The 27040-nt window shown below is 40.7% G+C and overlaps 1 protein-coding gene across 1 annotated transcript in view; it reads right to left on the bottom strand.

Moving 5' to 3' along the window:
- The window catches only part of EZR (ezrin), a 72563-nt gene that overhangs the window by 19675 nt on the left and 25848 nt on the right, over positions 1-27040 (bottom strand). The window contains exons 3-7 of the mRNA XM_036767384.1: positions 16596-16679; positions 6526-6621; positions 5158-5432; positions 4177-4260; positions 2639-2785 (exon numbers count right to left, since the gene is read on the bottom strand). Of these exons, the coding sequence (XP_036623279.1) occupies positions 2639-2785; positions 4177-4260; positions 5158-5432; positions 6526-6621; positions 16596-16679 (686 nt within the window). The remainder of the gene's footprint in view (positions 1-2638; positions 2786-4176; positions 4261-5157; positions 5433-6525; positions 6622-16595; positions 16680-27040) is intronic.

Below are 27040 nucleotides of genomic sequence, written 5' to 3'. Positions count from 1 at the left end.
CTCCTCCATGACACTGAGACCAGAGCCAACGATGCTTATTTGTCATTGTTTTAGTGTGGAGGGTAACAAACAAATTGGGTGTGATTGGGAGGGAGAACACCAAAGGATTTGGAGTCTGGGGACTGGAGTCAAGTGCCAGTTCTGATCACTTGTGCCTGGGTGATGCTGGGCAATTTGTAAAGTAAGGGAGCCGGACTCAAGGACCTCTAAGGCCTCTTTTAGTTCTAAATCCAGGATCCTATTAATTGGTTTGCAGCAGTCACTGGGAGGAGCGAGAACCATGCCTTCAGAACTGAGGCTGGAGGGATCCATCTTAGCGAACACCCTCATTTTACAGAAGGGCACACAGCTAGAGAAGCAGACTGTTCCTAAAATGGCTTTGCCGAAGCAACAACTCACATTTTTAAAACCTTACGTGTGTCCAAGTGTTTTCCTCAGCAACCCTGAGAAGTCAGTACAAGTACTACTTGTACTGTACTACTTGTAACTGAGAGGCCCTGAAAGGTTAATTAGGTTGCCGCTAACCATCGATGCCTGGATTCAGCTGAAGTCCCCAGACTTTTCCCATTATACCAATAGCACTTCCAGAATTGAGAGTCAGGGGCTGGGATTCAGAAGACCAGTCTTGAACTCTCTTGCTCCTCATCACTGCATCCAGACTTCCTCCAAGTCTCAGCTGAGGTCCCACCTTTCAAAGACCCTCTTAATCTTAGTACCGTCCCTCTGAAACCATCTCCAATTTAGTCTCCCTATCTTGTTTGTACTATCCACGTTTTCGTGTTGTCTCCTCCGCTGGACAGTGGGCTCCTTGGGAGCAGGGACTAGTTTTGGGGAGGACATCCCCCCCCTTTTTTTAGCATTCCTAGCACTAGGCACAGTACTTGACAACACAGCGTGTATTTAAATAAACGCTTACTGACTGAATGATTTTTCTGCAGGAACAATGAAGATACTGACAACTAACACAATAATAACAAACTATACAGCCGCTACTATGTACCAGGAAAGTGCTTTACAATTATTATCTCACCGGATCCTCACCATAGGTGTTCTTATCATGCCCACTGTACAGATGAAGAAACGGAGGAAGCAGAGGTTAACGAGGAACCCCACATCCAGCGTGCTCGCAAACAGCCCCCCCAAACTGTAAGCTGTGAGCTACTTGAGGACCCCCAGAGCCAAGACAACAGGGAGTTATCACCTACATCCTCTCCTCCTACTCTCCAAAGCACTACGGTCCAGTACCTCTCACAGAACCAAAGAATCTCAGATCCGGATTGAATCCAACCTACAGCTGAAGAATCCCATTTAGCTTTTTGCATGGAAAGCCCCAGCGAGGGAGAACCCACCACCCGATAAAGAAAGACATTTCGCTTTGGATAGTGCTGCTAAAAGTTTTTCCTTATTGTTTTAATCAAGACTAAGTCTCTTTACAATTTCCATCCACTGTTATTAGGATGAAGGGAAGGAAATAGGCATATATTTAGTGCCTACTATATGCAAGGCAACACAGTGCTAAATGCTTGCGTTTGGGTCTTTGTTTGTTTGTTTCTTGTCCAGACCTGGATTTTGTTGAGTCAATGAATGAATGAATGAAAAAAAGGCATTATTTCGTCAATGTAGGGAATTTCCCAGTAACAGAGCTCCCTCTATTAATGTAAACGAGCACCTGTAGAGTACTGAAAACTTAAGTGACGATCACCTTCAGGCAACCAGCACGTTAGAGGCAGGACCTGAACCCAGGACTTTCTGACTCTGAGGCCCGCCCTCTGTCTACTATGCCCAAATGTCTCTCCATCATTGGAGATACAAAGACAAAAACAAAACAGTCCTGGCCCTCATAAGCCAAATAAGGGACAGCAAATGAGTAACTCCCAAAAGTTTAGAAGGTTTGGTTTAGGTGAGTATTCTAATATTAATGCACTAATTCATGGAGCCTTAAAGGTCTTTGATAACTCTTTAAATATTGGATTGCAAGTTCCTGGAGGGTAAGGATGATCTTTTGCTTCTTTTTGTACCCCCAGAATTTAGCACAGTGCCTGGCACATCGTTGGTGCCATTACATTAGCAGAAATTTCATAAAAGGGTTGATGTCTCAGGGAACTTTCAGACATTGGCCTGTAAGCTTTGCAGGAACTCCCTGGGTGGCAGTTGGACCTATAAGTTATAGTTTATACACTATTCCATGGAGAAAGAGACAGTGGACGATTGCACTTATGATCCACCCCTCTTTCTGCCCCATTTCACAGGCTCCCTAGGGTTACTCTTTCTTATTCCCTCCCAGTTCTGCCTTCAAACAAATGAGTCTATAGAATTTTATCTAAATTTTAATGGATATACCATATTCTGCCCCCATCCCTCCACACAGAGTTGACATTCTGACCATTTCAAGAAATTGCATGTAGTGCAAACACTTAATATCCAATGACATTAGGAAAGAAGGTAGTGCCAACAAAAGGTCTTCGTGCCAAGTTTCTGATGCAGAGTAGAAACAGACCTTCAAGAACTGTCCTTTCCCTGGGCCAACACAAAGTTGAACCAAGGCCTTCGTTCAGCGCCACTCAGGACTGCTAACTCCCCATCTGTTCCCCATTCCTTCTACCCCATCAGCTCAAAAAAAGAAAAGTTTCAAACTCACTTATCATCTTTCTCATAAATATTCAGCCCAAGGGCATCCACTCCGAGCCAAAGGTCTGTTCCTTTTTTGTTTTTTATCTCAAAATAATTGATCCCATACATCTCCAAGTCCTGAGCAATCTTCAAATACTCCAGCATAGCATTATCTCTAGTTGGGGAGATGAAAACACGCATACAAAAAACACTAGATTAGTATAAAATTAATTTCACATTGTAATCCCAAGAAGAAAAGAATGATTTTGACAGTTCCTTGTTTACTGGTCATCCTTCCCCCATCCCCTCTCCGTAGCATTCAGGAAGAATAAAGAAAGGGCATCAGAAGAGCAAGGATCCCAGCTGGGCAGGAATCAGTGGTGGAAAAGAACAGAGAGAATACTGCTATAACTTTGAATGCAAGGTATGGACGATGGTGCCCATACCTAACGTCATAAGGATTGCTCTTTTTACAAATCAAGACAGACCTTCATTGATGCCTTTGTAGGCTAGACCAAAAAAATGGTCTTTATTAAGTGACATGTCATTATCTTTGCTGCCCTAGAAGATTATTTTTTGTCTGACCAGCATGGTAATTCCAGGGTCCCTATTGCTTTGCTCATTTATTATTGCGGACCACTCTCCTGCCTGCTTTTCCTTGTCCAACCCGCCCCAGGGAATCTACTTGAGTCAGATGGGTTCAGCCACGGGGGTGCCATGAGCAATGAGCTATGGCTGCCAGGAACCTTATAAGCAAGACCCTTCCAGACTCTGAGCCTGGCATTCAACCTCAAAATGCTGCCAATGTATGAAAATAACCAGCACTTGCATGATCAATCCCATCAGGAAACAAAGCAGTGCGCCATTTAAAAGAACAGCAACATTGGCTAGAACGTCGAGGTCACTGTAGGGAGATGTTTTTGCTTAACTGTTTTTTCTTTGTTACAGTGGGGATGACATTTCCAGAACTGACTGTTATGTAGAAACAAAAGGCTCCAATGAGACTTATTTAAACAAACACCAATGCTTGCACTTCTCACCTCCATTCAACATTTTTGTTTCTCTAAGATAATGCCTTTTAGAGGTTTTGCCTTGTCCAATAAAAACCTGCAAGGAGGCAACTACCTTGCATTCCATGCACAAGCAAACCAACACCACTTAAGCAGCAGAGAAAAACAGGGCAACAGTGATTTCTTTTGGTGGGGGGGCAAGCAGCCTCTGTAGTATTTAAGATGCTTAGATTTTTTTTCCCTCCACTAAAAAAAGTACCAAGGAAGGAAAGGCAGCCTGGGCAGGAGCTTTCCTAGGTTTTAAAGGCTGGTCCCCAGGCTACAACTATAATTTAATGATGAGAAATAAATAAAAAACCACAACAAAAAACAAATGCCCTACCAGCTACATTAAAACTTTTAATACCTTATTAGGCATTAGGACTGGAAAACAGTTCAAGAGCCTCGTAGAGCTAATTACTTGGAGATTCCTAACTATAGTCACATGGTAAAGAAGATTAACTGGAAGAGCTGGAGATGACCTAAATACCAGTCTGTACTACAACTGAGTACTCACTTCAGCATCCCACGGTGTTCAGCATGCCACACCTGGATCCGATCCTCCCACTGCTCTCTGGAGAGCTTGTGCTGGTCCATTACTCTGAAACACAAACAGAAGGAAACCAACATTTAACTTCCTTCCTTTTTCCTCTTCTTTTTCTTCCTCTGTCTCTTTTTTAATTAAAGGATGCTGAAAGCTATCAAATCTGACTCTCCTTCCCACCTCCAGAAAATCCCTTCCTTTCCGTCAGCTAAAAGTCTAAGAAGCTTTTGTTGGAACCTTGGACCCTACCGAGCTAGAGTCAGAACAGAGAAATACAGAAGTTTAGGTCTCTGCTCATGGTTGTTGGCCAAACCTGACCTAATCTGGGTTGAAAAACTCCAATGTTCTTCGAGGTCTTTTTTTGTTTTCCCTCAAGAGAAGAAAGAAGATATAAAACACACAGACAGTAATGGGGAAGTGGAGGGAAGTTCCTAGATAAAGCAAAGTATATTAACATAAGAGACTGAACAGGGATTTAAGGGGGCCCCACCATTATTATTTCAGAGGGCTACTCTCTTAGAAGAAATGTGAACAAGTTTAAATTCAATCCAACATTTATTAAGCATTAACTAGGTGTAAGGGACTGTGCCTGGCACAGGAATTTACATCCCACTTAAGGGGATTCAACACACATGCAGTGATGAGTAGAAGAGAAGGCCACATCCACCCTTTATATTTCTATGAGGACAGGATATTTTTCCTTTCTGGTTTTTTTTTCCTCCCACTACCTGAAACTATGCTAAGAGCAGTCATCAGCATCTTCACAAAGTACCCTTTGTGGGCTGGGATAGTCAAAAGTCCAGAGTGACTCATTTTAAAAACGTACAAAACCCAGAAGTCACTGGAGTCCCAACCCTGGCCCTGCCACTCCTGATGCTACTTCTGATACCAAAGTATAACACAAGTGAATGAACGGATGATGAAGGAAAGATAGACGGTGTGGCCTGGGATTACCTCTGCGGGATCAAGCGTTCAGAGCTGAGGTATCCAGCCTTGTGCACTTCTTTATTATAGTCACCAAACTTGGCTTGAACGGCATAGGACCCAAGGAGCACTGCGGTCTCGGGAGGGCAGTAGATTTCATCACTGAGGATTCCATCTTTTACTTGCAGGAAGAACAGCTTCTGGGTAATGTCCTGGATCAGTTCCTCGGGTACATCCTCTGGGTAGAATTTGGCCCGGAATTTGAACTGGAGGGGGTTCTCCTTTCTGACGTCCTGAGCAGAGACCTGGATGAGAGAAACCAACCCACTTAAAATTCAAATGACCAAGTTCTAGGTTTCAGAACACATAATTTGCACAACAATGGCATGTACAAACATGTATAAAAGGGGCTGCTAAGAGTAGAGTTTTTGAGACAAGATTCTTTTAAAGGCTTTTTGAGTATATTAAGTAAAAAAAAAAAATCAGGGACAAGCTCAGCCTGCCTTTGTGCTGGGTCATCAAGGACCCAGCAGAAGCCAATCACTGACCAGTGTCTCTGGCTCACTGGCCAACCCTTACTTCCAAACTGTGATCATAAAGTCACAGATAAGGGCTTTAAAGCCTCCAACTGCTCTTAGTTGACAGGTGAGGAAATTGAGGGCAAGAGAGAGGCCTCAAGATCCAAAGCAGGCCCTGTTTTGGAAGCTCTCCTGTAGACTAGTGTCTTGGGAACCACCCAGCAGGCTAGGTAGAGGTAGACAGCTTGTCCCTGGGCTCTAGAACTTGGTATTTAAACCGAATGTCTCCTCTTCTGTCATGCTTCAAGCCAACTTCTATTATGCTAAACTTTGAGAAAATATGCTATTGGAGGACAATGGATTTGCACATTTAGAAGTGGTTTAGGGGAAAGTTCATATTAATGTTTAATTTGCTTTATCTCAAACCTGCTAAAAAAATAATAACAACTTTTCTTAAGCACTTGGGCATCATTAAGCCAACTTGAGCAAAAAGGCACAAAGTTAATTTGTTTTTATAAAACATTAAAAAAACCCAGTTGTCACTTTTTTTAATCTTCCCAGAAGCAAATTAGTTGCTCCAGTACATTCTAATTAAAACAAACTGACAAACCCAAGGTCAAATAATAGTTGTACAATGAAACACCATACTGACTTAGTGAAGCAGGGAGTTGAGATGCATAAGGTACCTAGTTCCCAGGACTCCCGGTTCTCTGGGAATCTGCAAGTCTAATTTTTTTTTTTTAAGTCCTTTAGACAAATGAAAAAGAGAAGGGCTAGAAGGAGAATAAGGTGCTCGGGTTTCCCTCATCAACAGTCAACGTCAAATCAGCAAGCCAACACACCCAGGTTAACAATCTGTAAATAGTTAACCCTCATTTACCTTTTTATCAAGCTTCAACCAGGTTGGAAATCCTTTATTGTCCATATATTGGAGGCCAAAGTACCATACTTCCCGAAGGCCAATGGTCTTAACCACCTGGAAGTACAAATGTTGAAACCAATTATAGAGGGATGCCTCTCCCAAATGGGCAGAAATACCAGATAGTCCTCATGTGATACAGCTTTCCTAGAGTTAGCCCAATTCCCAAGGGAATAACCAGTCTGACTGGATCACTTGCTACATAGGTCTAAGAAACCCTTGTGTGATTCTGGTTGTGACTCCGCTTGTCGACGAGTTGGTCCAGGAATCTGACAGCTAAGGATAGGGAAGGAAAAAAGCGTTTGTCTGAAAGGCAGGAAACAGATGGTGGCACATTTCCAGGGTGGTGATGCTGAGGGTTGAGAGAGAGGCGAGCTTAAGTTTTATATTCACCAAGGGGTGACAGGCAGATTTTTGGCTTCTGGGTTCCTGGGATGTGAAATAATAACCATCCAGTGCCAGGAACTTCGTATCAGGGTGTGGAGGAGGGGAACGATTTAATCCTGACTTAAAGTAGGGGCCTGTTTTTCATTAGCCTGATGAGTCATTTTAAAAATTCTTTATGGTGCTTCTGAAGAAAAGAAAGTCTCTTGCAATCTGATTCATGAGGAGTGTGGTGCCAGCTACTACTGTGTGCATGAATGGTTGGGGGGCAGGGCTAACTGCAGGACACCCATTCAGCTTACTGCCCTATGGACATTTGGGACACATGATCAGACTTTGAATACATGCTGACAACCTCAAAAGCTGCTCAATTTTTCTGGGGGACCCCCACACATTTTTGTGGTTTCTTTTGGGTTGTGAAAGAAAAAGAGGTCCCTATCTAACCACGATAGAAATGCCAAACCAAGTATTTGGGCTTTAAACTGAAATTGGCTGTTCAAAGCAGACGGAGCTCATGAAAAGCTGGAGTTGAGCAGGCCCTTGGAGGGTACCTAGTCTACCACTCTTCTCTTACAGATAAGGAAACTGAGGCTCAGAGAGAAGGAGCTTTCTTTCCATTTTAGTAGCAAAAGCATCTTCTTAAAGATGAAGAACATTTATAGCAAAAAGTAACCCACTGCTGCAAGACTGGGGGAGAGGAGCAATGATTAATCTACACAGAATTTTGACTGCTGTATTTTTTTTTAATTTCATAGGAACCCAAAGTGGAAAGGAGAAGGAAGACAAATCCAGATTTCCCAGATTACGTTCAACCTCCCTCCATACTTCCTATGACCATCCCTGCCTTCGCCCCATACTTGCCCACATGTTTTTTTTAAAAAGTATACAAATTTTATCCCTGTTAAATAATTTCATCTTGGTAGGTTTGCAGCTAACATGTCAAGATCTTTTGTGATCTTAATTCTGTCGCTCTGCCTGAGAAGCAGGATAGTGACCTCGAGGCCAGGAAAACCTGGGTTTAAATGCCAACTCTGACTCTCGTTGGCTCTGTGACCTTCTTAAGGCTCTAACTAGGGGTGGGGAACCTGCGGCCTCAAGGCCACATGTGGCCCTCTAGGTCCTCAAGTGCAGCCCTTTGACTGAATCCAAACTTCACAGAACAAATCCCCTTAATAAAAGGATTTGTTCTATAAAACTTGGACTCAGTTAAAAGGCTGCACCCAAGGATCTAGAAGGCCACATGCGTCCTCAAGGCTACAGGTTTCCCACCCCTGTCTAGATGTCTAGACATCTCTCTAAAGGCAGTGGATAGAGTGCTAGGCCTGGAATTAGGAACATCTAAGTTCAAATCTGGCCTCAGACACTGTGGACAAATCACTTCGCCTCTCTTTGCCTCAGTTCCCTGGACTGTAAAAGGAAGTTAGTAATAGCACCTACCTTGCTAGGGTTACGAGGACTAAATAAGATGATTTTTGTAAAAATGCATAGCTCAGCAGTGCCTGGCACACGGTTGTTGTTCAGTCATGCTTGACTCTTCATGACCCCGTGAATCATACATAGCGTGTCAGTACTGTCTATGGGGTTTTCTTGGCAGAGATACCGGACTGGTTTGCCATGTCCTTCTCCAGCTCATTTTACAGATGAGGAAGCTGAGGCAAACAGGGTTAACTGACTTGCCCAGGGCCACACAGCTAATAAGTGTCCGAGGCCAGATTTGAACTCAGGAAGATGTCTTCCTGACTCCAGGCCCAGCACTCTATCCACTGTACCATGTTGCTGCCCCAATTTTTTTTTTAACTATAGGGTAGTATAGTTATGTGATAACCCCCTGCACACACACACACGTACACACACACACACACGTACACACACACACACACACACACACACACACACACACACACGGTATAATTTTATCTTTTTCTGTTGTTTGCTTAACCTCACCCAAGTCATTTTTTTCTAATTCAGATTATCTACTTCATGGAAGAATGAAATTGTGAATTAACAAATGGGTTTACATAAAATGGACCCTGAACTTAGTCAATACTTGTGAGTGATTTAAAAAATCCTAAATTCATAGGCCTAATCGATGCACCAGCCTCCTCTGAGCTCTGAATAAAAAAAGGCATTCCAAACCTTACTAACAGGAATAGTCAGGTAGTTCCCATTCTGATATTTCAGAGGCTTGCTCTAATATTCTCCCTCTACTCTAATACCCAGTCCCTCCCACTCCCAGAAAACAAGAGTTCCCTTGACTCGATACTCTAAAATTAAATAAATAAATAACATTCTCTCTCTGGGGGCTTGGAGTAGCTAAGAAGAAACTGGCATCCGTTCCCTAGTAGCCTTTTTTCTATAGTATGGCTCCTATTCGTTTCTGGAAATTTGCCTCAGATAACTAAAATGACTCCTTTTGGGGATGAGTCCAAGGTTGACAAGCTACACGTTAAAGCATAATACTGGAGACCTAGACGGGAGAGCCTTCCCGAAGCTGCCCGCTCAAACCAACTGAACAAGGGCACATTTGTTACCCATCTGGTATCCTGGGGTACAGAATACTATAAACTTCACTTAACACATTCATTTACCTAACCTCTGATTTGAGGAATATTCTACTTCAAGATCTATCCATCTTTTCCCATGGCTCCTGCCTGTCCTTTCCCCAAACAGCATACTTCCTGAATTTTAAAATGGTCAGCTTGATTCCCATGCAAAACATGACACTGTAAAGCGATCATGAGCCTGATACTGCAGCAACTAGGATGCACAGGGGCTTCAAGGCCACAGGTTCCCCTCCCCTGGAATTGGTCCTGAGTTCAAATCTCGCCACAGACACTTACCAGTTGCACTTCCCTGGGCAAGTCACTAAAGCTTTGTCTACATTAACTTCCTCTTCTATAAAATGGGGATAATGGGAGGATCACACGAGATGTTTGTAAAGAACTTTGCAGACCTTAAAAGGGCTATGTAAATATAAATGCTAGCTATTATTAATTAGTAGCAATAACAATAAATGTAAAAATAGTAAGGAGGGTTCTCCTTGCTAGACGCAATGCCTTTCTATCTGACCTGGTCTCCAACGATATTTTAGCAATGCTGGGAGAAGAAAGGAAAGAGACACTTTAAGGATGAATGAAGAATCAGTAATCTGGCCAGCTCTGGGTAATCCTTCCGACAGAGACTACGACCTTTACGTTACTCAGCAGACGATGTTTAAGAGCGGCTGAGGCTGACCCTGTGGTCCGTGTGATGGTGGCTGGTCCTCAGAAGACATGGCCAGAATTCAGCCTTTCCAGCTTGGTGGTACCTATCAGAACATAGAGGCCTCTAGGCCTCCTCTGTACCACAATGAGGTTTCAGGGAGCCACCCAATGTAACAAGAAGCTGAAGAATGTTCAAACTAGGCACAGAACAGGTATTCTTTAAGTATTCAGTTTCTCAAGAATTCATTAAAGGATGGGAGCGCCGTACCTGTACGTGCCCTGGGGAGATACGGATTTTTATTTTATTTTATTTTTTGATAACTAAGGCTGTATATTCAGAGCACACTCTTAAAAAGGGAGACAGAGTCTGCAACAGCTTTTGGCAACGATATTTTAAGAGGTGGCTGGATTTTGGAACATGACTTTAAGTAGAAACATAAGGCATGTGTAGAGAGCCTGGCACAGAGTGATACTGTTACTACAAAGAAGAGGATGGTGATAATGATAAACAACTTTACCAAGGGGTGGGCTGCATCAGGCATTAGGACCCCTACTGTACAGGTGAAAAAATTAAGGCTGCCACTCACAGCTAGGTACGGTATAAAGGACTAGTCCTGAATTAAAATCCTGCCTCATTCACTCACTAGCTGTGTTGTTTAACCTGTCAGCCTCAGTTTTCTTATCTCCAAAACGGGGATAATGTAACAGTACTCACCTCATAAGGTTATTGTATGGATCAGATAAGATAGCATCTGTAAAGCACTTTGCAAAACGTGACAAACTGTATAAATGCTACAGATTTAAAGGTTAAGAGAATTGCCTGTAGACCCCAAGTTCAGCGGTCTCAATACCAAAATGCCACAAAAGAGTGTTCCACGGTGACCAATTAGGCCAGTATGCAGTTCCTGAATTCTGAAAGGGGTTTCAGAAACCATTACCATAATAAAAAGCTTCAGCAGCCCAGTGAAGAAAGCAAATGAACCACTAGAATAAGATTTCTATAGGCATGGAATTCAAGGCAAATCTCTCTGTGCTGTCCAAATTCCGTTATGGACACCAGAGACGTGACTGATGGCTTCCAAAGATGCCTTATAAAAAGAAAATTATACTTCATCACCTTTCAGAAAAATTGCTAAAAAAAAATTCTCAACTTAGAATTATGGATTTAGGGCTGGATTGAGATCTCTTAAAAGACATCTTGTCCAAATCTACTCCCTTTTATTTTACAGGTAAGATAACTGTGGCACAGTTAGGATTCAAACCCACATCTTAGAACTCTAATTCTAGTGCTTTGTCCTTTATAACACACTGCCTCCAGTCTCTCAATATTTATTTTTCCTACTTTTAAATAATCCCCACAGCTCTATCCTTGGTTTACAGCCAGAAGGGGCCTTGGAAAGAAGGCAGAGTGGAAAGCACACTGATATTGGTTTCATCACCTCTCCACACCTGGCCCCTCTCTATTCCAAGCACAAATTTCAGAAACACACGGCACGGCAAGAGCCCCCTTTTTTTTTTTTGTTCAGTATATCTGGTCCCATGCCATTACTGGATTCTGAACTAACCTTCTGGGGTTTTCTACTGCTCTTGTAAAATGAGATTCTCTTTCCCTGCCCCCTCTCTTTCACAAGCTTAAAACAGACTCCAGGATGATATTCCCACTGTTTGGGCAAAGAAGATGGGAAAGAGTTGGGTGGTGATAAAGAACCACAGAATGCTGTAGCTGAGAACCTGAAGGTCACTTAGCCCTACCCCACTCATTTTACAGAGGAAACCAAAGCCTAAGGAAGAAGAGAGACAGGGCTAGTTGAAACCAAGTCTCCTAAATATGAGAGCAGGGTTTTCTCTAGTTTGTGGACAAAGTGCAAACTGTCCCTCCCCTTCCTATTTTTAAGAAGAGAACAAAATAAATATACAGGTCATCAAGCATTTTTAAGCACCTGCTATGTGTCAGGCACTGTAGTAGGTGTTGGGGTACAAAGAAAAGACAAAAAAACCTGTCCCTGCTTTCAAGGAGCACACAATCAAATGGAGGAAACATGGTACAAACAGGGTGTACAAACAAGATAAAGATAAACTGGAGATAATCTCCAAAGAAGGGCACTAAGATTAAGGAGGACTGGGAAAGGCTTCGTGTAGCTTCAGCTGAGATCGGGAGGAAGCTACAGAAGCCAAGAGGCAGCGATGAGCAAGGACGGATTTCTAGGCATGACTGCTCAGAGCCAGAACGTGGCACACCGTGTACGGGAACAAAGAGGCAATGCCACTGGATTCCAGAGTTGATGGTTGGGAAAGGCGTGGGAAGGCCAGGTTAGGAAGGACTCTGAAAGTCAAACAGGAGATTTTATATTTGATATGTTTATATCGACGTGGACATGTACCACACTGCCAAGGGAGAAGGTGTGAGCACGTGCAGATGGCCAGGGAGTAAGCCCAGTCTCTGGACATACTTGACTGAGTGCAGTGACATCCAGAATGACTATGCACCTGGATACTTTGACGATACATGCAGTGGCCATCACCAGTCACCTGCTGAAGGCAGGAAATGGCATATGAGACTAATCCAAGGGTGATACTGGGGTAATACGCTTTAAAACAAAAAGAAGAAAGATAAGCAGCAAGGTTGTTTTTGGTTTTTTCTAACAGAAACAAGACAAACACAACAACGAAAAAGAAGGCACTACTGACCATGCAATTAGAGCCAGACCTAGTTGGCTCTACCCCCTCCCCCAAACCCATCTGAAAAGGTCATTTAAAACATGTTGGCAAAACTTTTAGCAAGAATGAACACTATTCAGTCATGTCTGCCTAGTGGAGCTGAAAAGCATTCTACATACAGTCTTTTTTGTTAGAAGCCAGTAAAGAGTAAAGTAGTTTTGAAAGAAATTAGAAAAAAAGTTAGGTCAAGAAAAATGAAACCATTGAAGTATCCAGTACTAGTTAATGCATCTAATTTTAGCAAGGAGGCAGAAAGCATTTTTACTTCCAACATAAAGAACAGCACCAAACGAGAACCAAGTGAACAGTTTACTGTCATTATTAGAACAGGAAAAATTTTTTTTTAGAAATTAAAATAGTAAGATTGGATCAGATTGGCCATTATCATCAAACAAGGGAGAGAAGAGGAGGAGAATATTTAGCTAATATAATAATTTCAAAGTGTACAAGGCAAGAAGTAGCCCTTTAAATTACTCTCTAAACCTCCATGTCTTCTATTCGTAGTTACTCAAGCGTAACCATCTTGAAATTAGAAACTGTCCCAAACAAGCATAGAAAGGACGTGCTGGGCCATCCACAGAGATCAGTTTTCTTAGGGACACAGAAAGGGTGCCAGGAAACACCATGGTCATTCTCGGAGGCAGAATGGGAAATGCAAAGAATACCAGAGTGACCACGTCCACCGTGGTCTCTCCTCTTACATACAGCTGAGGCTATGGGAGGGGAATTCTGCTCCTAGGACTTGGTTCTCTCCAGCTTGTGACCATCAGTTATGCCTATTACTACCCTGCACAGGGTTGACCTTTATCTCGGGCTTTAAGTTTGCAAAATGCTTCATTTTATCACTTGCTCCTCACAACAACTGTCTAATCTATGTAAGTACTACTATTATCCCTAAGAGAAACTGAGGCCAGGAAAGGTTAACTGACACATCCAGGGTCACACAGCTACTAAGTGTCAGAAGCAGGGTTCAAACTCAGAACTCCCTTGAAGTTCATTGTTCTTAGAGACAATGAGGTCCAGCATTCTTTCAGGCAACTAGGTGGCACAGTGGATAGAACTCTGGGCCTGCTGTCAGGCCTGAGTTCAAATCCAGCCTCAGACACTCATTAGCTGTGTGACATTCCTCAGACAAGTCCCTTAGCTTCTGTTTACCTCAGTGTCCTCAACTGTAAAGTGGGGATAGTAACAGCATTTACCTCCCATGCGTGCTGCAAAGATCAAATGAGATCCTATTTGTAAAGAGTACCCCGCGCACAGTTCTTGCTGTTGTTCAGTCATTTCCACTTTGTCTGACTCTTTGGGACTCCATCTGGGGATTTTCTTGACAAAGACACTGAAGTGGTTTGCCATTTCCTTCTCCACCTTGCACACAGCAGGCGCTATATAAATGCTAGCTACCATATTATCGTTTTGTCTCTCTGCCATACTATATTGACTACTGCTAAGCTCGCATCTGAATACTGCTTGGCGATACTGATGTACTTTGTACGGATGATCTCATTTGGTCTTCACAATGACCCTGTGAAATAATAAACTATGTTAGGTTAGGCGAGAGGACTAGAACCAAAAGCTAAGTCTCTTGACTCCAAATTCTGTGAGACCACACTGCCTCTGGACGTATCAGAGCATCCCCAGGACATTCATTCCTCACCACCTCAAGAATGCCCATCACATTATTAATTTTTTTTAAATCAAGTACCAATATATATAAACTACTAGGAAGGGCTGGAAGCAACATGGTCTAGGGGAAGGAAAATTAAATTTGGAGTCTGAGAATCTGGGTCTGAATCCCAGCTGTTACTTCCTACTCAGTAACATACGGATAAGTCATGGAGTCACAATTTCCTATAAAAATTTCCTGTACATAGTTATATTCTACAAAATGAAGGGGCTGGACTCAATGATCTATCTCTAAGCCTCTTTCCAACTTTAAATCAATGCCTCAATGAGACTTCAGGGATGATCCAGTTCGACTCTTGCCCAAATCATTCATCTCATCTCCAGTGTCTCTGACGAGTGGCCATTCAATGTCTGTTTAAAGACCTCCAAAGCCAGAGAAGTCACTATGTCCCAAAGGAAGCTTATTACCTAAGACATAGGCAAACAGAGAAGGCCTTTTAAAAGGTTTACTTGTTTGTTGGACTTTCCACCTTTTTTTTTTTTAAGTAAGGAAGAAGAAATGGGGCCAAGATCATAATTTACCCAACTAAACTATTACAGTACCTCTTTCTGCCTACACTCTTATCCCCCTAAACTATCCTCCACACCACTGACAGAATAATTTTCCTTACACATAAGTAAAAATGTGGCACTGTCCATTTTCAATGGCTTTCTACTGAGTAAAGTGCAGACCTGTTTGGCATTCAAGACCCTCTACCATCTGATGAAACATCCTTCCTTTCCAATTTCATCTAAGACCTCTTTCCCTTTATAGATACCACACTCCAGCCACACTAAATTATTTTCTGCCCACCTCATGTGCCTTTTTTCCCCTTACGGCTTTCCATGCTACTCCTCATGCTAAGAATGCCTAGTCTCACCATCTTTACCTGTTGAACTCCTACCCATTCTTTTTTTTTATTTTTCCTAACCATTCTTTAAAGCCCAATTCAAATGCTATCTCCTCCAGAAGGCGTTCCTTGATTATTCTATCAGTAAAAACCATCTCCTCTTGGACATCACAAAACATTTTGAGTTTGAGTATGACTGTTTGTTATGCCCATCAATGTCTGGGTCTTACCCCCTCCCCCCACTCCCCAGTATGCCCTAAGCTCCACGACAGAATGACTTGTCATACAATTTCCTTCGTTTTCTAGCAGAGTACACTTGCCATCGAAGCCACTAGAAGAAATGTCTGTTGAGTTTAACAACAGATGTGGTGCATGCAAGACTGGAAGAGGCCGAAGAAAGAGCTTGGAAACCAAAGAATTCAAATGTGTTAAAGAGATGCTTTACTTCTCCCTGGAAGCTTCAGGTCTGTTGTCATTTATTCTGAATGCTTAGGTCCAGAGTTCAGGGGGTCCATGAACTATATCACAATTTAAAAAAGAAATTATTTTGATAATTTATTTCAATATAATCAATTTTTCTTTATAATCTTGTGTATTTTATGTTTTAAAAACTTTATTCCAAGGAGAGTTCCACAGACTGCCAAAGAGGTCCGTGACAAAATCCAGGCTCAGGTTAAGGAGCGGCAGGTTGGTTTGTGAAGGTAGCATGCATTTTCAAACTCAGTTAAAAGGACCCAGTTCCACCATGGAGAGTCCAAGAACAAGCAGGTATTTCTTTTGGGCACACTGACTCTTGCTATCAATAAACATACCAGGGCCTAACCTGCCTCTTAAATCTGGTGTTCATACAGGTTACCATACAGAGTTGCCATAATGTTAGCTTTCTTTGTGGAAGGAAAAAAATTTATATATATGTATGTGTGTATGTATGTATGTATATATATATATATATATGTATACACACACATACAGAGAGGTGTATGAATATATGTATGTGATATACATACGTATTATATATGTGTGTATTTATATGTACATGTGTGTGTATGTATGTAATATACATAATTGAAGAGTATAGAGTACTGGAGTCTTTAAATAGATAACACCTCCCATCCATGAATGTAATAAGTTTAGCAAGAAAGGGAAACATGTTCATCTTGTGAAATCCAAATTCTCCCCTTCGGACTCATATAAAGGCATGCAGGAAGCTCACCTGGTCAAAGAGCTGCTTTCCAGTGGTGTTGGGCTGGATGGCAAACTCCAGCTCTGCATCCATGGTAGTAACACGGACATTGATCTGAAAAACAGACCAGAGAAAAGCACATTAGCCGAGGACTTAATTTTTAGCCCATCCCTGGCCTCCGACAAAGATTTGGTGGAGGAGTCTGACACTACCACGGCAGTGTGATGCCTTTCCCAAACATCCAGTGAGTTACAAAACTTGTACGGGAATCTCACTAAGACACTTGATGACAATACCAAGCTGGCACACACAAAAAGCTTAGGCTCCAAGCTGCCATCACTTTACTTTAGGAAAACACATTCGTAGCTAAGACCAAAGCTGCTTTTCCAAAAACTGATTAAAAAGTCTGAAAGCAGAGGTTAATAAAGCATTGTTTCTTTTCCTGGAACCACCCAGGGAGCAAATTAATTTAGAAAAATGACTTGTCTAGACAAGTTTGGAGGTTCAGTTTCTCCAACTTGAAGCGGATCCCACTACTCAGCTTTGGCAGCTGATTGGGTAATTTTAATCCTGTGTACTCTGAACAAAGGTTGCTAAGGAGGGGAGGGGGAGCAAGTGTGCAGTTTCTATGGGTTTGGGGCCCTCAGAACCAAAGGGAGGCTCCATTTCAGTTTCCATTTATGAAGCCACTAATTTTTTTTTCCTAAGCTAAAAGGCATTAAAACAACAGGCATTAATACAACGACCATTTTGTTTACAGTCAGTCAACAAGCATTATTAAGGGCCTACTATGCATCTGGCACCACTTAAGTGGTAGAGATACCAATAAAGGCAAAAGCAGAGTCCCAACCCTCAAGGAGTTCACATCTGAATGGAGAGGCCACCCTGTGAATAACTAGGAACATATAAGACATATACAAGAATTCTCAGAACAGGAGGCTTCCAACACAGTAGGGGCAGTTATCGAGTTCAAATGGACCCACGACTCCTTGATGACAGCCTGGGGACCAAATGATGCTTCTCAATTCGATTCAATGCTCAGTTGAGAGCCCATTCTGTTCAAGGTCCTGTACTAAATGCTGGAAATAAAAAGGCAAATACTTCTTGCTCACAAGGAGCTTACATCCTCAAGTGTCGCATTTCTGAGCATTTAAAGATCATTTTTTTCAATATATTAAGGAATTACTATAAATAGGGGTTTAAAGTTGTGTTCCCTTATAACTCTTTGCTGTTGTTAGGCATGATAAAAAAAATATGATGTAAGCCAGACTTCCTCTAATGTTTCTTTTCCTATCTAAAGTCCACAATTCAAACAGCACACCAAAGTTTATTAGCAAGCAAAACTAGACAAATTTCTAAACATTCCAATGGATTAAAGTCAGGATTCTAAGTTTCTTTCACTGAAAACTGATGACGACTTAATAAAACAGCTGCAAAATGTCTGTCTAGAAGCCTTAAGAAAGCAGGTCTCCCCCTCCTGATTATGCTTCTAAGGGTACACATGAGAGATGGGAAAACCAGCTCCAAAGTCAAATACTCATTTGGTCATTTGAACACAGGGCAAGGGATAAATTGCTTCTGTGTTGGACAAAGATTTAAAAAGTGCTGGTGTACATATTATCTGAGTGTACAGAAAATTTTGTGTCTCAGGTGCTTTTATTTTTTAGAAAAGAAAATAATCCTAGTAGACTTTCACCAAAGCTGAAATTAGTTAACCCTCCAAACTGGTGGTTATAAAGTAAATTGTTAAAAAAAAAAAGAATTTAATGTCAAAGTCGGCCAAACCTTTATCTCCACTTGTAGCATAGGGAAGTAAATCATTGGTTTCCATCACATGAGCTTTATCAAGTACTTAATTTGAGACTGAAATACCAGTAGCTGTAAAATTACCAGAAGCAATTTGTCAAAACCGAGGTCAACACTGGACAGATCCTGGATTTTAATGTTCCGTTTTTATTTGCTTGTAATAGTTTAGTGGGGTCTGCTCATCTTGGGTTACTTAAGTTACAGACCTCCTAATGAGGATGAATACCTAATTCTAATTAGTAAGACCCCAATTTTTTTGGTCAGTTCCATACCCAAAATGGAACTAGCAGTAGTGAATACAATTTAATCACTCAAATATTCATTTTACAATTCACTAGCACTGATTTTCTAAAATATATAGATTGATGGATATATGTCATATCAAAAACATTAAATAGATCCATATAGATGCCTTTCCAGTCTTATTTCATATTACTCCCCTACACCCACTCTTGGTTCCAGTCAAACTGGCTTACAAGCTGACGTCCCCATTCTCCTCCCCAATCCTACATTCTACCTCTTGTTTCTATTCCTTTTTTGAGGAGGCATCCAAGCCAGCCTTCATTATCCTCCCAGCCCTGGTCCAGGTGTTGAACTTTAAAATCTTGTTTTCAACCTGGCTACCTTCAACCCTGCCCACTCCCCCTTTCTTTTTTTTTCCTACCCCCTATATTATCTTTCCCCACGAGAATATAAGCTCCTTAAGGGCAAGGACTTTTCTTTTTGCTTGCCTATCAATATCTATACAGATCTACATATATGTAGTTACATAGATATATGCAAACAAAAATACAGATATCTCTCTCGTGCTCTTGCGCGCACACGCGCACACACACACACGCGCACACACACACACGCGCCACCCCTTCCCAGCATTTAGCACAGTGCTTGGCTGTGACTGTGTCTTTGATATTTGTAAGCACTGTGCTAAATGGTGGGAAGGGGTGGCGTGTGTGTGTGTGTGTGTGTGTGTGTGTGTGCAAGCCTTCCCATTTTGAATCCTTTTATTTCCCAGAACTGTGATAATATAAGGCTTGTACCACCAAATGTAAGTAATCCAATAAAAAAAATTAAGGACCCACAGATTTTTTAAAAATTGTATTATAGGTGGTTACAGGGCACGGTGAAAAGGCCAGTAACCTTCACTCTATTTCCCTGCTATAGACTGTGCCCACCAAACTGAGTTAGCTGCCATCTGACAGACTCGTGCTTGTCAAATGGACCAGGAAACTGTGGATGAATAAATGCTAATTCACTGCTGCTTTTGTTAAAATAACAAAAACAAAATAAGAAGTCTGAGCTTGATCCTATTAGCAGAAAATTGTGATCCTGAGTCAGTGACCTCTGACCACTGCTAACATTTTGCAAGCTACATATCTATTATACCTATAAAATATTAAGAACAAATTTAACCTACAGAAAAATCACTAATAAAATATTTATAAAGCCAAAAACAAGTAACCTTGTTTCATAAAAAGGCTGATTAAACCTGAGGTAGGGAAAAGTAGTCTGGAGAAAAGTTATTAAAATGGTCCTACCTTATAACCCAGCAGTCTCTGAAGAGATACACCAAATAGGTAAAAAAATAAATGCTTTCAAATACACCAAAAATAAAAACTAAAATGGGTGGGCCTTCAAATGGAAAGTGCCTGGACAAACTGAGACATAGGCATGCAATAAAACATCACGTCATAGGAAACAACAAAATGGGAAGCATTCCAAGTAACATGGTAAGACCTGTCTGAACTTAAATAATTCTACAAGCTCTTTGAGGGCACGAATCCTTTCATTATTTGACTCTGCACATCCTCAGTGCCTGGCATAATAACTGATGCACAGTTGGTGCTTAAAGAAAAGTGGGGGTAAGGGGGGGACAATTTAGAACTCAAAATCTTATGGAAGTGAATGTTGAAAATTAAAAATAAATTAATTAATAAAAGAAAAGAAAAGCTTACTGAATTGAACTGATCCAAATCAAAGAAAGCAAAATGTTAAAACAAGATACAGTGACCACCACAAAACATATGAAAATAATTAAGAGCGACTGGCTCCGGAGGAAAAATGATGAAATAAACTTTCCTCCTCTCACTAGAGTTGTGGCATACAACAAACAGGTGCAGCTTGTTCCATACTCTGTCAGATTAGTCCATGAAGTTTCTATCCCAAATAGTTTGGGTTTAATTGTTTTTTCTTTGCTCTGGGGAGAGCAAATACTATAATAGTATAAGAAACAAACCAACCAACCAACCCCTTTTAACACACCCCACCCCACCCCACCCTAAGAGAATGCCTCAAACACCTAAACTTGAAAGTTAGTCATGATTATTGAAAAATGTTTTCTGCTATGAATGAAAAGCCCAAACTAAGCCATATGACATAAGCCTTCCTCATAAACAATTTTCAGCAGAAAGCCTGAATTTCTAACTGCTCTAAATTGAGACACATTGACCTGGAAGGAAAAAAAGAGCACTGAATTTGGAATGATGTAGACACGAGTTCAAATTCCAGCCTTGCCACTTACTAGCCACCTGTGTGAGCTGGACCTGTTTCTTCATCCTTAAAATGAAGAGACTGAATTTTATTGTCTAAGACACCTTCCTTCCGGTTCTATATACCTATGACCTAGAATGACATAATTAGCCCGAAACTCAAATGCTTTCTCTACTGATAACGCCAAATGTGGAAACAAGAGATTTAAGAAGATGAGTAATTCTCTAGCTCAGCAAAAACCATTTTAAAACTTGGGCTATCAATTCTGGTTATATATTTTACTAAAGCATTATCTAAAACCCACAAGACTTGGCAGTATAAAGGGCAAGGTAATGAGTTTTATAATGAAGTACTGGGCAACTTAATGTGTAATATGTGATTTACTGCTGTACTTTTTAGCTTTACAATTATTCATACTTCTTCCTTTCCCCATTCCTCATTTATTTAAATAAAAACTAGACTTAAGATCTGTCTTTGAGAAGATTTTTGGTTAACACTTTAAATTACCTCTCAAAGCATAGCCACCTTCATTTTCAGTAAAGTAATGAGTTTCAATAGGAAAAAAAAAATATATCTAGACCAAGGGCGGGGAACCTGCAGCTTTGAGGACACATGTGGGCCTCTAGGTCCTCAACTGCAGCCCTTTGAATCCAAACTTCACAGAACAAATCCACTTAATAAAAGGATTTGTTCTGTAAACTTGTACTCAGTCAAAAGGCAGCACCCAAGGACCTAGAAGGCCACATGTGACTTTGAGGCCACCGGTTCCCACCCGTGATACAGACCACGTACACTTCCCTCTTCCATCTCCCATCCCTGTCTTATATAGGTAAGGAAATGTACTAGCCCTTTAAATCTTCATGGACAAAGTAATCAGCTTTACCATTAGCTACCAGAGCTATGCACTGCTGGAACAGTCACATTCCAAAGGCTCCAGATTCCTTATGTACTTTAGAATTTAAAAAGTAATTTAAAATAGAAGGAGGAATTCTGATTATAGCATTTGGATGTTTGCATTTGGGGCAGTAGATATAGGCGATAATGTATTAATCCCCATATTATCACACCTGCATTTACACAAAAGCTAGTTTCAGTAGGATTATCCTACTACCACCAAGATTAGGTTGCCTGCCCTTTCATAATCATTTAAAATGTCAGAGCTGTTCCTGAACATTCCTGCTTTTCTTCCAAAGGTGCCACTTCAGCACCTTTTAACACATTTAAAATATCTGGATGATAAGACCTTTCCAATACTTAGAAATGCCTTGATACAAAAATGGCTGGAAAATCTTTCTAACAAAGGAGGAAGGAAAAAGTGTAAGAAGCAGAAATTCCCATTTGAACAAAAACTCAATTCTCAAAGCCAATGCAGCTGCCAGTTTGGCTCATCAAATGACCTATGTATGCAGTCAAATATACAGTTGTTTTCTACTCTGTGGAATTCCATTACCATCATTCTTTCTGGCTGGGCATGACCTCGGTAAGTTACTGACTCAGTCTTTGGGCTTCAGTAGAATGAGTGAAAATGTGGGAGTTAAGTTAAAATTAGCTAAAATCATTCAGTTAAAACTCATTCAGTAAAAATGAGGGAGCAGATCATCCTGAACGTCTTTCCAACATAACGGAGAAGGTTAGAGGGTATTTATATAGGGTCTACCATATATGTGGTAAGCCCTGTGCTAAGCGCTTTTAGAAACAGTATCTCGTTTGAGCTTCTCCATAACCTTGTGGTGAGGGGGTAGTTTTTTATTGTTCAAGTGAGGGTATCCAACCAATTACAATCGGACCTCGCTGTATTTCGATATTTTTAATTTGGGAGACAATCCAAATGCAAAGAAAATTTCAATTTAATACTTGGTATCCTACTGTGTGAGGATTAAGTTTGTAGGAGCTTAACGATAACTAATAATGAGTTATAAAAACAGTGGTACAAATGACTCTTTTTTGAATTGCCTTTCTGGTTTTATAAGCTCTGCATTAATGCATGTCTGTTCTTTCAAACAGCTCCCACCTGCAAGGTAAATGGAATACATTCAGGTAGAGTCTCATCTGAAATATATAAATATATATACCACATTGTTTTGCTTCACAAGTTAGACTATCAGCAGCAATTCATCTTTTTATTCTTTTTAAAAAAATCTCCTCACAGCTACATGAGGCTGTGGGCAAGGGCAACGCTTAATAAAGAGATGAAACGGTTTTTAAAAAGCAATGCTCCAAGAGATGGTAAAAAAAAATTAGGAAATTCAATGTAGATGGGGCTTTGGAAAGACAGGTGTGCTAATTTATTGCTGGTAGAGCTAAGGACTGGTCCAACTGTTCGAGAAAGCAATTGGGAATTGTATTAAAAAAGTTATTAATCTGTTCATAGCTTCTGAACTACTGAGCGCACTAAGTTTATGCTGTTCCCCACTTCCCAGGTGAATAACCATGAAAAAAATAACTATTATGTACAAAAATATTTACAGAAGCATTGTTTGCAACACTAAAGAAAGAATCCACAGGTTTCCCTACTACCAAAGGGTTCCAGAAGTCAGAAAAGGATTAAGAACCCCTACTTGAAACATGACTTTGTTTCTTGAGACAGCGAAACTAAGACAAAACAATTCCATATCTCTGTCGCTGCCAAGCAGAACAATCATTACAAGCCTGCATTTATTTTATATGGTTCCAGTGCAACATTATTCATCTTAGCGTGGACCTATGGAGGCCAGTCATCAATCAGACATTTTCTGGTGATAATCTGGTGTCTGGCCATAGTAGAGCTCTCATGTTTAATTTCCTCTAGCCTCTCTTTCTTCATGTTACTGTTGTTCAGTCACATCCAACCCTTTGCGACCCCATTTGGGATTTTCTTGGCAAAGATAGAGTGGTCCGCCATTTCCTTCTCCAGTTCATTTGACAGATGAGGAAACTGAGGCAAACAGGGTTAAGTGACCTGCCCTGGGTCATGCAGCTAATAAGAGTCTGAGGCCAGATTTGAACTCAGGAAGGTGAGTCCTCCTGACTCCAGGCCCGGGGTTCTATCCATGGTGCCCCCTTAGCTGCCCCTCTTTCTTCTTGGTGAGATTTGAATATTGAAAGAATGAAGAGCCAAAACTGTTGTTGGTTTCATCATGACGATGGAGCTCTTGCTTACTATACCACCTTAAGTCACAGTGATCAAACTGGAAAAGTCTTCAGCGTAGGGTTAATCCAGCCTCCCACCCTGTATCTCCTGTACTCTTATCATTCCAAGGCAGTTCATCCACCTTGACCACTTGCTGTGGCAGGGAGCTTACTATCTAACAAGGCTGATTTTTAAGAGAGTTCTTGCCTGTACTAAGCAGAAACCTACCTCTGAAAAATGTCCATCAGTCGGCTCCAGTTCCACTGTCTGGATCTACATAAAATAATTTACTCCCTCTTCCACCTTCCAAATAGTCCCAAGTTCTTCATTGTTCTCCAGGCCAACCGTTCAGTGAGTTTCCAAATACTACACCATCTTGTCCACTCTCCTTTGAATGTGCTCCAGTTTGCTAATGTCCTTCCTAAAAGCCATCTCTCAGAGAAGGACACAGTCTCGTGGTATGATCACAGAACAACTAACTCCTTTGATCTGGATACTATAGCTGTATTTATGTAGCTCAAGGCTGGGCTAGTTTGGTTTTTTTTGCAGTCAATTCAAACCCCCAGGCATCTGTCTTGTAACCAGCTGTTAAGCCAGATGTCCCCCATTCTGTACTTCTGAAGCTTATTCTTAATGTAAAGAATAACTCTCTTTCTATTTCTTGTTGGTAGTTTGGGCCAATCATTCCAACCTCTCAGGATCTTTTTTTAGTGTCCTCTAATCATCCTTTCCACCTCTGTCAATCCGTCTTTATTAAAATTTAACTCAATGGTACCAGGACACTGGCACCAGCACAGACAGATTTTCTGGGTAAAAACTACATGCTGCAGAGGGCTGATCTACATTTTAACCTCTCAAGATCTTAATGCATTTCTGATCTTTCTCAGCAATAGATACTTTGTAGAATATACATGACCCAAGGCTATCAAAGACCCTTTAACACAAACTGAGACTGTTCATTCTTCACACTGCAGCGAACAAATACCAACCTCTCTGCCTGGCATCATAAAATGATTAACTGGATATCAAACTTCAGCCAATTTAATAGCAAAGTGGAGCTAGGTGAATTTCTTTTGTGTTTCGGGTAAACTGAGAATCCAAAACTGAAGGCGCAGATTAGTCAGTCAGTGAACATTAGGACAAGTATTTCTGCATTTGCTTCCTTTCTCCCCCACCCCCCTCCACTCCCCTAGCCACCACTCTATTTAAGTAATTAGAAGCAATTAAAATTTTAAATGAACCCAATAGCTTATTTTCTATTACACAATATGAATGCTCATCTATTTCACGTCTACATCCAATACTGCTGGCCATCGATTAAAACTATTTTAATTTAATAAAGCAGTATAAGAGGAAGCAAAAGGGAGCTGCTAGTGAAAATCCCATTACTAGCTTTCATTGTTACAGCTCTTATCATATATATGTATAGATATCTATATGTATGTGTGTATATATCTATATGTATGTGTGTATATATATACACACACATACACATATATACATATATACACACATATATACACATATATGCATATACATATATACATATATATATATATAGTTTAAAATATCCAACTTTAGGAAAGCTAGTCCACAAACTACCCTATAATACCAGTCTACAAGGTATATTAAGAAAAAGTCAATGTGTGCTTTTTGCACCATGGCAACACAGAGAAGAGGGACAGATAAAGTCCTTCTCAAGAAAGCAGCATATTTATATTATTTTTCAATATAAGACACACAAGTGTTAATAAATATCAGCGGCTAAATTTAATTTGATATTTTGCTGCTGCTCGCTTGTGCCCAACATCTATCTCTCCATTTCCTCTGGATCATCTGTAACTTTAATGCCTCTAATACTTTAAGTAATCTAAAGCATATTTCTTTTCATTTAAATAAATTTTTATTGATAACTTTTGCTTTTATATTGCCTTTATGACTCCAGGAGAGCCATCCCATGCAACAAATAATTTTTTTAATTAAAAAAAAAAAAAAGAAAAACAGGAAGAGAAAAAAATAATACATCAAGAAAAAAATCTGAAATTATATGCAATGTTCCACACCCCTGAACCCTACCATCACCCCAAAGAACTGGGGTAGGCATCTTTTCATATCTATTCTTGGGAAGTATGCGGGGTTTTTTGGGTAATTTTACATTCATATGACTGTTTTGTGGTGGTAATTGTTTCTTATATTTTCATTGTTGTTGTCATCATGTATGTTTTCTTGGCTTTGCTTACTTCCCTCTGTATCAGTTCATCTAAGTCTTTCCATGCTTCTCTATATTTATCATATTTGCCATTACTTAGAGCTCAGTAATACTGCATTACATTCATGTACCACAATTTGCTTAGCCCTTCTCCAACATATGGGCCATCTATTTTGTTTATAATTCTTCGCAACCACAAAAAGTGTGATTGCTGGGTGACCTTTGCTCAAGAAGTGTCAACAACACTGGAAATGTATTGACCAGAAAGGGAGGTCGGCTAGTCATGTGGCATGATCTCAAGAGGTAACAGGTGGATAGTACAAGTGCTGCACTAGTATCATTGAAATTTTATATAAAGCCTAGAGGAAGGCTCCCGACATGTAGGGGGCTTAAGGACGGGCTTGGACAAAAACTGGACAGAATGATAAGGCAGACAGCTATACCAGTAAAGTTAGTACCCAAAGAAGGAAGATGGCAGATCTAATGAAATACTGAATTGCCAATGCCACAATCCATTATAATCAAAAGTCAGATGCTCCTTGGTCATTCTACATTAGAAGTACCACCAGGGGCACCATGTTCCCAAGAGGAGTATTACAGCATATCACTGGTCAATGTGAAGAAGACTTTAAAAATTGTATCATAAAATTTTTTGGTGTGGTTTCACTTTCCTCATCCACAAAACCAAGAAGCATTAATATGCTTTTCTAATAAAGTACCTATCTGCCATCTACCGATACAAAGCCCTTGAAGAAATAATCAGTTACAAGGACTAGCAAACTGCTTTTTTTTTCCCTTTCTTTGAAGCTCCTCCCTGGCATCCTAAGAATAAAGCAGTACCAAACCATTCAAACTATACAT

The sequence above is a fragment of the Trichosurus vulpecula genome, chromosome 7 (assembly GCF_011100635.1).
Source record: "Trichosurus vulpecula isolate mTriVul1 chromosome 7, mTriVul1.pri, whole genome shotgun sequence".
NCBI classification, from domain to species: domain Eukaryota; kingdom Metazoa; phylum Chordata; class Mammalia; order Diprotodontia; family Phalangeridae; genus Trichosurus; species Trichosurus vulpecula.
This window is presented reverse-complemented; position numbering and strand designations above follow the sequence as displayed.